The 12160-nt window shown below is 39.2% G+C and overlaps 1 protein-coding gene across 1 annotated transcript in view; it reads left to right on the top strand.

Annotated features, from left to right (window-relative positions):
- DYNC2I1 (dynein 2 intermediate chain 1) overlaps positions 1 to 6393 on the top strand; it is a 46633-nt gene extending 40240 nt beyond the window's left edge. The window contains exon 24 of the mRNA XM_074868424.1: positions 6057 to 6393. Within this exon, the coding sequence (XP_074724525.1) occupies positions 6057 to 6123 (67 nt within the window). The 3' untranslated portion in view covers positions 6124 to 6393. The remainder of the gene's footprint in view (positions 1 to 6056) is intronic.
- The last annotated feature ends 5767 nt before the right edge of the window (positions 6394 to 12160 follow it).

Raw genomic sequence — 12160 nt, 5'->3', positions numbered from 1 at the left:
CCTAAGTGCTCTGTTTTCCAGTTTTACAGTGGTGCAAGCCAATTGAAAACACTGGTGATACCCTAGTAAAAGCAGGAGTAAAGTAATATTGTAATAGCCTATACTACCCATTGACATTTGTAACATGATTATTTTTCACCTTTAGTTGAACCCTTACTTCTACTGGTTTCATTAAATTTGGTGATATATTTGTTGCCCTTTACTCCCAGATGTCAAGTGGTTCTTGCTTTTAGGAGTCTGAAATATAACAGCTTCATTGGAAACTAATCCCATGCACAGGTCAGACAATCTGTTGCTGATGAATAGGTTTAATACAATAAATGAAAAGCAGTTAGAATATATTATTAGTCTTTTTAGTCAAGCCTTGAGGTGGCTACAATGTTCCTTAAGAGGTATTTTCTCTTAGCCAAAACTTCTGCTTCACCAGCTGATAATTTCCCTGCATTTCCTCTTTTATGTTGTCTGTCTTGTGACCAGGCAAAACCGTTCGACTCATCTAGACCACAGTTGTTTCACATCAGGGATTTCATAACTTGCCCCTAACTCAAACTGCAATGTTTTTTATCCCTGTTAAAAAAAAAAAAAAAAGACATAACAGCAGCTGATTAGACACATATTTTGAAAGCCACGTTTTTAATTCACTTGGTTCTTTTTGGAGACAGACGAACAGAGAGCTGGGTAAAATACCTGTGTTGTTTAGAACATGGAGAAACTCTTCCAGAGGCTTAGGGAATGGATAGTCCATGATAAGATATTTGCTGTCATATTTAAATAGCAGACTCAAACAGTGGACACTTACAATGAGTTACATAAAGATTTGAATTACTGTGACTGCACTTGGTAGTGCAGATTTCAAATGCCATATCTTAACGGCAAAGAATTAAGAGAAAAATTTAATAAACTTTCCTCATCTAGAATAATCTTTGACAACCAGTTGAGAGTCAAGTTCTATTGTGCTGTTGAAATGAGTAACCAAGAAAGTCTTTGTCTCACAGAGCTTATATGAGGTAGGTGGAAAAGATTTTTTTTTGATTGCTACATTTATTTGCAGTGCAACATGATACTTTTAATGCCCATGCAGTTGAGCCAAAGGACAGACTGATTAATACCAGAAAAGTAGGATAAAGAAAAAAATGGATCTGAAACTGCCCTTCTAACCTTCATTTAGAAAATTAATGATTACTGGGGTTACTTTAGATATCCAACTATTTTTCACGTTATAAGACAGTGTCAAAGGGCCTCATTTAAAGATTAATTAATCCAAAATGGTGAAATTCACATTGAGTATAATGAAATTCCTTCACTGGGATTATTGGGGTTGGAACGCAGGACCTAGGTTACAGAAAGCCAGTGCATTACTGTAGATTCCCTAAATTTCCTTAGGCTTTTAGTTTACTTGCTCAATACTTAGCATTTTGGTAGTTCAGCAAGGTCAATTCATTAAGCAAATACATCATTAATTATGTTGTGGCTGCATGGGATCCATGCTGTACAGATATAGCTGAAACTACCTATCCACAATCTTCAAGGACATTAAGAGTAGTTTACATTTAAGCTCCAATTTGCATTCTTTTCATATTTTATGTATATAAGCATTTCACAGCATACTACATTTCATATCCTTGTATCCATGTCTTTGAAAACAAAACACTTCACTTTGATGTCTTTACTGATCCATGAAGTTTAAGGTCTTTCTAAAAAATCTGTCTATACATGAAAATAGCCATATTCAGACATCAGGTGGATCATATACCATCCACATGGACCAACAGCAAATGCTGAAGAAAGAAATACAGAATAACACAGGAAGCATGCAATGATACTTTTCTTCCAAGTATGGTATGTCTTCCAAGCTTCTGGCAATCTGTGGCATAGGAATTTTCTGACTCAGATGGCAGCAGATCACAGTGTTTAAGAGAAAGAGGGGCATTTTTTTTCCATTAATTCATGCAATAACTTTAAAAGCTATTTTTATTTTTGCCTTCAAAAATGTTGTGGCAATATATTCCATACCAAAACCACATAATTACACTGTGTAAATAAATGCTTCTGTTATAAGCCTACTGGCTGATCAGTTTCATTAACTATGTCCTAGATCTTGTATTATGTGAAAAGGGAAACTTTAGCTGAGAAACAAATAGGGAAATTATTCTTTCCCATGCTATCTCTATTAATGACTTCTCACAGGGAAACTCTTCCAAATATTCATCATTCATCTCTATGTTGAGATAGATTGCATTTAGAGCATGATTTAGGCTCAAATGTTGTCTCACTTTCAACTACAAAGGTGTGTTCTGTAATAGTCACACCTGGGAATACCAGTAAATTTTGTCAGACCCTGCTCTGAGGACACTTGCTTAGATAGGGAAATTAGATATGTGTTGAAATTAGCCTCCAGCAGAGACTGGGAGCTTCAGCTCTTGTGCAGTGTAGATGTAGCCTATTTGACTCCAGTAAAGATCCATTAATGGAATATGTCATTACTCTTAAAGTGATCACTCACTTTTTAAAATAAGGAATCCGTATTTTGGCATAGAATAAGGCTAGTGATGTGGTAGGTCGACCAGTTTGATCTCCCCCGAGAAATGAGAAAGCTAGCTTTCATTTAGAGATTGAAGATTTCCAAAGCAGAGCAGAAAGGAAGGAGCATTGCAACTGGAGCAGAACAAGTGACCGCTGATGTGAGTGGAGGGGTTACCTTCCTTAGACAAAGAACCTGGCAAAGAACAAATGCCCTGTGATCCAGTGAGCTTGTGAACTCTAAGTTACAGAATCCAAATCTGCACACATCTCAGGGACAGACAAACTCCAGGTTCCTGTGAGTCCTAATGCTCCTTTGGCATAGCTGTACGTGTATCCAATAAGAATCACCTATTAAAGGATGGACTGTCTTTGTCTTAGGTGCTGCTTGACTGATGGTTAGAAAGATTTATTGTTTTGACAACTATAAGTGTGTGTGTCCTTCTAGTGTTTTGGTTCTCAGTGTCTCCAGAGAGACGTTCCATTTCGAAGTGCAAAAATAAAACCAAATGAGTATTCAAGGCTGAGCTAGTTATAGGAGGCTTGGTAGAGTACTTGGGGGAAATGAGTCCTCTGCATAATGCAGTGGAAAAGCTGTGACTGTTTAGAAAAGAACAGATTATCTTTGACTTTATAGAAGACAGTAATTCTCCTTTTCTTAATCACGCCTCCATAGGCATCTTTTTAATGTAAGTAATATTTGTTTGATCCATAATATTACCATTTTGAATCTTTTCAGGTTGAAATTAGACTATCAGAATGAGTCAAGGTGTAACACATCAGCAGCTGACAGGTATTGGATTAAACTGGCTCTTAACCACTTTGTAGGAAGTTGTAGAAAAAACCACAATTTGTTGATCAGTATTGACCAATATTGACCGTCATGGAGAACAGTGACATCATTCAGTTCCTAAGAAAGAACCAAAGACAAAGTATAGTTATCTTGTTTTTAAAACACACTTTCAAATACATTATTAAAATATTGACATGGGAAAGGAATATGGGAAATATTAATCAATGGAAGTTTTAAATATAAATGCTAATTAAATAATAAAAGCGTGTATATATATATATATTTATTTCTCTGTATCTAAAACTTAAATACCTGATATCTACATTTAGGTAATTTAGAGATCTAATTTAGATTACAAAAATGCTTAGATTTAGATTAAAAAGCTACTTTGTAAACAGGCACCACCTGCTGTGTAGCCATTACTTCCTCTCAAAGTCAAACTTGTCCTTACCCGGGGGACCTCAGTCTTGGGTCAGGAAGAGGCACTACTGGTGTCTCTGCCAGGCAAGAGGTGTCACTTATGCATAACAGCAAAACAAGCCAGATTTAGGATTCAGCATTCCCTTAGGTTCCTGGAATGTCCCAGGATAATGGACTTCAGGGTGATGTATTTCAAAGAAGGAGAAAATGTTCCTCCATGACATTGCTTGGAGCTTTTTGTGGCACACTACGATTGACATGTTTCAAATGAAATGACGAGAGACTGAGGCAACATCAGTCACTGTAAATCTCATAAATGTCTTTATCTGTGTCATGGCAGATCTGAAATCTACTCTCCTCAACCCATCACGAGTCTGACAGACTAGAGGTTTCATTATGACAATATAATTTACCTCCAGCTCTCAAATGACAGAGGCAAGACACCAGTTCCATGGTAAAAATTTAATCATGGAAAGCTGCTGAAACTGAAGTTTCTGAAACATTGTTTTAGAAGTTTCTCTGTAACACATTTCTTCGAGATGAAATATGTAATATTGCATTGTAGAGCAATCTGCACTGCCTTAGAAAGGGCTACACAACTGTTCACTGCTCTGCCTTTCAGCCAGCTTGCACTGAAGCTGACACCATCCCCATGGGCAGGCACTATAGGTATATATAGCAAATGGGCCACAGGGAATCTAAAAGGCTGACAGCTGACATAAGGAAAATCTGCGATGTCAGGCTTATCTAGCTCTGGCTGTTGATATTAGAGTCATTTGCAATATTTCTATAACTTGCATCATTCAGCAGCTGAGTGAGACTTAGAGCATGATTTCCTGGGGGATCTTAGTGTCTGATCTCCAAGAATGGTTATGAAAAGTTTCTAGTAAAAGCAGCATGATTCAAGTGAAATGTAATGGTGAGGCAAGATTAGTAGGTACATATATTTCATAAATGTCTTCCTTTGTGTGAATGAAGATTTGAAATCTTTTCCTCACTCCCATCACTAGTCTGACAGACTGCATTAAAATACACGGATTCTGCAGGGCATGACAGTGAAGGGAAGTGGTACTGCTGTGTCCCAGAAGCAGAATAAAAAATGGGCACAGATTTGGGGTGTTTGCATTAGAATCACTCTGGAAAACACTTGAATTGGTGACCTGTGGACTGCACCTTGGGGGTGCTGAGACTGAGCACCTCTGTTCAGACATCCAGCAAAGCTCTCCTCTGAAAGTGCTACCTGAAATACCTCTACTTTTTTGAGGGGAATCTCAGGACACCAGTTTGGCTGCTGGGGCCACTGATGTATGTGATATAATTATGATAGAAGAACCCTGGGGAGCTGCCAGTGAAGGGAAAGGGCATGAAGTTGGGAAGCTCACCCCCGTGCTGGTGAGGAGGAAGGAGCAGGAAGGCAAGCAAGTGCTATATGGACAGGATATGTTCATGCTACACATTCCCTCCTCTTACATCAGACATTTCTGCATCTTGCACATATGCTCTTAACTGCCCAGACTAGGACCCACAAGTTGTTCACTGATGAAGCTTTCCAAATTTCTGATTTGTTCCTTCCAATATTGCCCAATCAGATCCTTCAGAGGAGAAATCAAAATATAATTAAAGAAACAAATCTTGCTGTTGAATGACTTATAATATCAGGCTGAGAGATCAAACAAACAAGTCCCATTTACTTGAAACACTGTTGAATGCTTCAACATCTTGTGATGCATAATCACACTATCTTCCAGCATTTGCCTTTACTAGAGTAAAGGGGAAAAAAACCAACTCACAACCAAAGTGTCTTGTAATTGGCTTCAGAGCAACAAATACACAAGTTCAGGTCTGAAGAGCTAAGGCTTGGACAATAAGCCCAAGCCAGAGTTGACCTATAGATGAATCCTGTACATTTTATAACTGATAACCATTGTGCTAATAGGTATTATACTAAGTTATAGCAAACCAACTATTCTGATGTAAAAGGTGGGAATACTGAAGCCTGAGCAACAGGCCCTGAACTGAAACTGCTAACTCTGTATGTAGTCATTAGTGAAATATGCATAGAAGATATAGCTTAAACATCATAAAACATGTCTATCTTGAATGTATCCTTATATTTCTTTATGTGTGAGCAAGATAACAAGGCCACAGAAACAGTTGTCTGGCCTTGTGACCTTGCTCATAAATTAACTAGATAAGCAGGGAAACTCCCTTAGCTTCTCCCTTAAGCCCTGGCCAGGCTCTGGGGGGAACCTAACGTGAGATGAAAACCAGATATTTCCGCTTAAAACAAAGGTGCCAGCTATTCTGGCTTACTGATTTTTAGGTATATAAGGCTGGACCTGCTCACAGCGACTTTGGATGCCTCACCTACGGGTGGACGCACCGCGTAGGATTTCCCACTTGCAGGGAAAGGTTCTCCAAATCCTCGCTGTAACCGGGGCTCCCCACCGACTGCGGATCTGGATGATGGTAACATATGCAAGTGGTGATGTATCTTTCTTAATCACTATTCTCTCTCTCAAGTAGTAATGATTTGATGCATTACCCTGTATTTTCCTATTTGTTTAAGTGCACTGTTCTGTCTTTTCTTACTGTATGTTTTCTGTATTATTCTGTTATATTATTTAGTTATTTCTAGTAAAATACGCCTGCTCTTTTCACTCTGGTGTCTGAGTTTAATTGATATCCCTGATCAGCAAAACAAGGTCTAGTGGAAGAATTCAGGAGGAGGAGATGGATCACAAAGTCCAGTTGTAGTAGCTGGAGCATTTAGAGATACTGAATTAGAAAAAAAAATAAATGCACCAAACAACTAGATGTACCCACAGTTCTTAGACTTAGAGTGAGATTTTTTTTATATTATGTTTATTAGTCTCTTTTTGTTGTCAGTTTGTAACTAGAAATTCGATTGCTCATCTAATCAAGATGAATCGTTGTTTTGCCCTTGCCTAGTGTTTGCTAATGGTGACTCTAAAGGAGAAGCTCACAAATTACAAAAACCACTGTCACACTCTGTAACAGTCCCCAAGGGATCTACATGCCCCATCAAGTATCTAGGAGTCCTTAGGGCCAAGAAGGTTTGAGAAGGAGTCTCCTTATGGATATACAGCAGTGGTACCACTGCCCCAAGCTCCAGGTAAGCCTTGAGCAATTACCATGTGCCTTTATAATCCTGGGTTTTTACCCTCTGATTTTAAGGCAGGTACAGTACTTCACTTGGTATATACAGAAAAGGCTCACTGCTCCTTTAACACAAGCTCTCCAGTACTTTCCCACAACCTCACCCATTTCCATTTAGGTACATGCAGACTATCAAAGCATCTTTCGGGTACAGAAGTCCATGTTTGGTAAGTTATTTTTGGTTATTCTATCTACTGAAATTAATCCAGAATCTAATCTACTATACCAGCAATGTAAGACATGATGGGGGAGGTGCCTAAGCATTGCATTTCTGTTCAGCTTGTATTTCAGTGCCTCATATTAAATTCTGCTATAGTTGGGGTTTTTTTGTAAAACCATTATTTCTTTGTGCATATTCAAAAATTCCAAGATATCTGTAACTCCTTTAGAGACAATGGATCTCTGTCTCTCAAAATTAAGACCCTTCTAAGAGCTTAGCTCTTGCTGATATCCAAATCATAGTTGTTCACTTTCTATCACAAAAGCATTCACGTCTTTGAAAAGTGCTTCCATATTTTGGTTAACAAGTGTCTTCACTCATTATTTTGTAAGTCTGTCACATCCATTGCATTCAGGGCATAGCAATACCCAACAAACCAGGTTAGTGGGCAAAATCCATCAGAAAGTTTGATGCTTGACTTAAAGAAGCCTATGGCTCATAAAGCTCTGCTACTCTAAAAGCATTATCGGCTGCTGAAATCACTTCAACGTAATTTTCTTTTCCAAATTAGAGTGTATCTTTGCAGCACAATCAAGTAATTTAATTTACAGCCATAGTTATTATTTATGGCTTATCATTCATATATTATAAGTAGTTTGCTGCAAACTACATTTGTAACATTGATAGGTGCATTAACATACATAATTTAAATCAATACATTTTAAAAACTTGAACATCCATAATGGCCTATTTAACAATTACTGTGACGCCTTTAAAATGCAGTCAGAATCACAGTAATTGTCCCACAGGCTGTTTGCATCATAGCTCATATATCAATTTGCAATAGTAGCAATAACATCACTTAACATTTTGTTTAAAAATGCTTCTAACATAGAATAAAATCATCAACAGAAGGAAGGAAAGAAAGGGAAAATATTTTATGCAGGTTGTTTAAAGTATAGGCAAATATATCCAAATGTAAAAAGTTGCCTACAGAGAGTTTTGGAGTTTAGTGAAATGTGTCCTGACATATGCATAGACTAAACAGACTGTAGTGCTGGATCATGCATAAAAACATCATGGATTTACTAGCATTTGTTTTCCATTTGCTTTATAAAGTTTTGAGTGTCATCTCGATGAAAATCCTTAGATGTTTTCAACCCCTAACAGCAGTGACTGCCCAACAGCCTTGCAAGGAGCTGCTGAAATCTCACTTACTGTATTTAATGCTTAAACACCATGGAAACAACTGTCTTAAAAACACTTTCTATAGAACAGCACAGTTATTCCTGCTGGTCGAATACAGTTTTCCACAATGACCATCCAGTTGTGAGCCTGTGAAAATAATTAAGTACAGATGTTAGAGAAATACTGCTGTGCTGCCGCAATGATGTACACCAGAGGAGTAAGTACTGCATCTGTGGAAAATATGTATAAAATACTTACAAATAAGCAGAAAATAAGTAAAAAATTTTACCAGTTTCTCTTCCTCTAGTGCTGCCTCAATGCCAGGGACAAGACAAGGTGTGAGGTGCTGACAGATCAGGACCTATTATTCCTGGTGGCCTTGAGAGAGCACAGACTCTGAGAGGCGCTAGGCACCGGGCTTGGCAGGATTCAGCTCTTCTGTCTAATTCCTCAGTGTATCATTATGGGCTGGTATCTATTATTCTCTCAGCTGTACAGCAGTTTCCTTTGTTCACACTCACAGTTTTGCCTCCTTTTTTGGCTTCCTCCCACTTTTCACTCTTTTGGCCACCTCCTTGCACCAGCATGTTGTGTACCACCATCCTGCCTGTCACCCCTTCCCCAAACCTGGCAGCTGTCTTTCCGCAGCATCCTCCAAGCACCCTCACAATCAGTCTGTCTAAATGGGGCCAACAACCCTCTAAGATATGGTCTGTCTTCTTCCATACAGCTACAGTGACAATAATCTATCCTCTCACTATTTCAGATCTTGGTTATTTCAATGCCCATTACATTGACCTCAATAAAAATAAATAGATGAATAAATTAAGTTGTCCAAAAAGAGGCAGAAGCATTCCTCAGAATTTGGGTGGTGTCACATATGTGAGGTAAATACTTTTTGACAATATGAAAAGGGAGAAATAAAGCAACCCTGCTCTGAACTTGCCATTCTGATTTGCTAGTGGCACATGGACAATTTCTGGATTTTTTTCAGCCTAATCAAAAGCTGATGCTTTCGGCCTTCTGCTGAATTCCATAACAGATGATTAGTATTTTTAAATACCCAACTGTAAAAATACCACATTCATGTTTCACTATGAATCACTAGCAAACCCAGAATTTTATAAATATTAGAGTGACGATGGCAGTACTTTTTTAGATTTTCAGTTTTCTGTCACTTTCTCATCCCCAAACACTGTATCTCACAATCTTACACTGATAAGATGTAACTGATAATACATGCCAGCCACAGAGGCACTAGCAATTGCTGCAAGATACACTGTAATACAAACACCCTTTATTCCAGTAAGAAGAAGGTGGTGGATGCTCACATCTGCCTGAAATTAGGTGATAAAATACATTTTTACTTTGAAAGAGAGTCAATTTCTAAACAAACTCAACAATCTCTGGCAGAAACAGTGTTTGCAAAACCTTGAGATCTCCAGCATTTTATCAGAGCTCTGTCTGAAAGCATTGGCTACAAAGATTTATGCTGAAAGTGCAGACAAAAAGCTTGAGAGAAGAATAATAGTACCATAAATGATAGCACTTTAACAGTCTGTCTGATACATTCAGTTGGCAGTGGTTAGAAAAGTAATGAAGATAAGGATTGTGCTCTTCACCAAAGTGTCACTTGTTTATCTTGAAATAAGTGCTGATGATAGAGGGATGAATGATGGGGTACGATCCTTGTGTAATGGGCTGGTGTGGAAAGCAGGCAGGTTGGAGCAGAAACCAGGAGCTTTTTTGCTGTACAAAGCACACACGATGTTTCAATTCTCTGAGTTTTAACTGTGACACTGATTTACTTTGCAAAGAATTAGAAACCAGAGACAGAACCAGTCCTAGTAAATGTTAGGAGTAAAAAAGATTTGGAATCTCTGTCCCACCTTCATCACACCTGGGGTTTGATATCACTTAGTCTCTGATGACCTTTTAGGGCCCTAAGTACCTTTTCGCTTTGCCCTGAGGTTACAGGTATCTAACTTTTAGGCACCCACACAAGCTCACAAGCACTTGGCTCTGGAGTGAGAGCTATGTCCCACCTCAGGTCTGCTACGATTTAGCTGTGCCTCACACCTGAAACTTTAGCTATGGGCTAGCAACGGTGTTAACCTTTTGCATCTGGGCCATTGAACAAAGCTTGAAGATGACTTTTATTTGAAGTGCACAATATATTCCTGTTCATTTTCTTCTAAATAATGCCTAGCAGCACAGAATGAAGGCTGACATGGGCTGCTGCTCTACCACAGAAAAGCTCCTGATGATACTTCTAGCTCTAGTAAGCAATAGGTTCCTCACGCAAAAGACTGTTGCCAGCTCAGTCTTACAACACTGGGAGATACATACCTTATGGATATCACATAGATATCATCAGAATTAAGGGATAGTTCTATAAAAGGGTGCAGATAAAAAAGTCCTGCCTAACACCTGTGAATTTATCTCTGTTCGCATCATTTCCATTTATTAAAATGCTAATAAAAGATCAAAAGCATTGGAATAGCTGTAAAAATGTAATGAAGTGCCACAATCCAATGGCTTACCAGTACTGCAGATCTTACTCACCTTTTCCCACTCAATCTGCATAGAAGTACCCTCTGGTATTACATTACCCAGCTGGGCATCTTTGGGTGATGGACTGTGCTAGCTCTGTCTCCATGTCTGTGCTGCTGGAAAGGATGCGAGGCTTTCCAGGGTAGTGCCCTTTCTGAGGAGGTGGTGGAAATACCTTTTGGATTAACTAGATGCCAATTCCCTTGCCATCCTTTCTTCTGTATCCCTGCAGGCTTTTCAGGGATAACAGATAGTCACAGGCATTTTCATTGAGCAGGTTTTTTTGGGCAAAGAGAACGGCCAAACTGAGGTAATCACTTCAGCTGTGAGAGGGGAAAAGCCATAATCAAAGAACAAATGCATAGCCTTTATGAGGAGATGGACACTTACTGATGATGGGAGCACTCAAAGAAAGCTGACATGAGTTGAAGAAGATAAATATTTCAGTTAAAAACATAAGGAACAAGTTCAGTGTGGGGGAAACATAAAACTTCACAGGAAAACTTGAGTCCTGACAGGCACTAAAGAAATTACAATCAAAACTGACACATGGGTGTGTGCTTGGACCCAATTCATTTCTTGTGATATCAAGAGTAAAGAAAGCCTAATTAACAATCCTTCATAAAAATAGTTTGTGATTGTATGTCCCAGCTATTAAGGTTCCTGGAAAGATGAATTGTAAGTATGCAGTGCAGGGAACGCTGGAGTTGTGGGGAAAGGGCATAGCATGGTGTGTAAGTGTGTCCTTACAGGGGGAGGGTAGTTTCTCAGGCTCAGCTATTGCAAAGGTGTAAAAGACTGTGCCCAGCGAGTGCCTGGAAAGGAGGCAAGAAGGGACAAAGGGAGGCAGCTCAGAGGAAGCTGAAGAGCACTGCTTCCCTGCACACAGGTGGGCATGTCAGAAGGGAGAGATCAGCAAAGAAATGGACATCATCTATTCAGCACATCAGGTCTGGCTTATCTTGGTACTCTTGTGACCTGCTTTTAGCTGCAAGATTGCAAAACAATGCTTTTATCCCTTATCTGCTATCACAGCAAACTTGTCCTTAGTTTCTGGGGCCAGCAACAGTTCAACCATCAGAGAACACACAGGAAAAGAGCAGTGTTCAGGAAAACTCCCCTCGCACAGGTGCCTTCCTCCTCCCAGCTTCTGCGGGTTGAGCACTGCAGGAGAAGCAGCACGCACAGGTGGAGAGGGGCTATTTCATGGTCAGATATGGTGCCTGTATTTCATACATGTGACTTGCTTCATTTGCATTCCCAGACGGGCAGCCTTTGTGCTTCATTCCTTCTGATGACAGCTGCTCTTTGATTGCACTTGCCTACTTACTAAGCTGTGATTGAGA

This window comes from Strix uralensis, chromosome 1 (genome assembly GCF_047716275.1).
Source record: "Strix uralensis isolate ZFMK-TIS-50842 chromosome 1, bStrUra1, whole genome shotgun sequence".
Lineage (NCBI taxonomy): Eukaryota > Metazoa > Chordata > Aves > Strigiformes > Strigidae > Strix > Strix uralensis.
The sequence above is the reverse complement of the archived record's forward strand: the minus strand, read 5'-3'. Positions and strand labels throughout refer to the sequence as shown.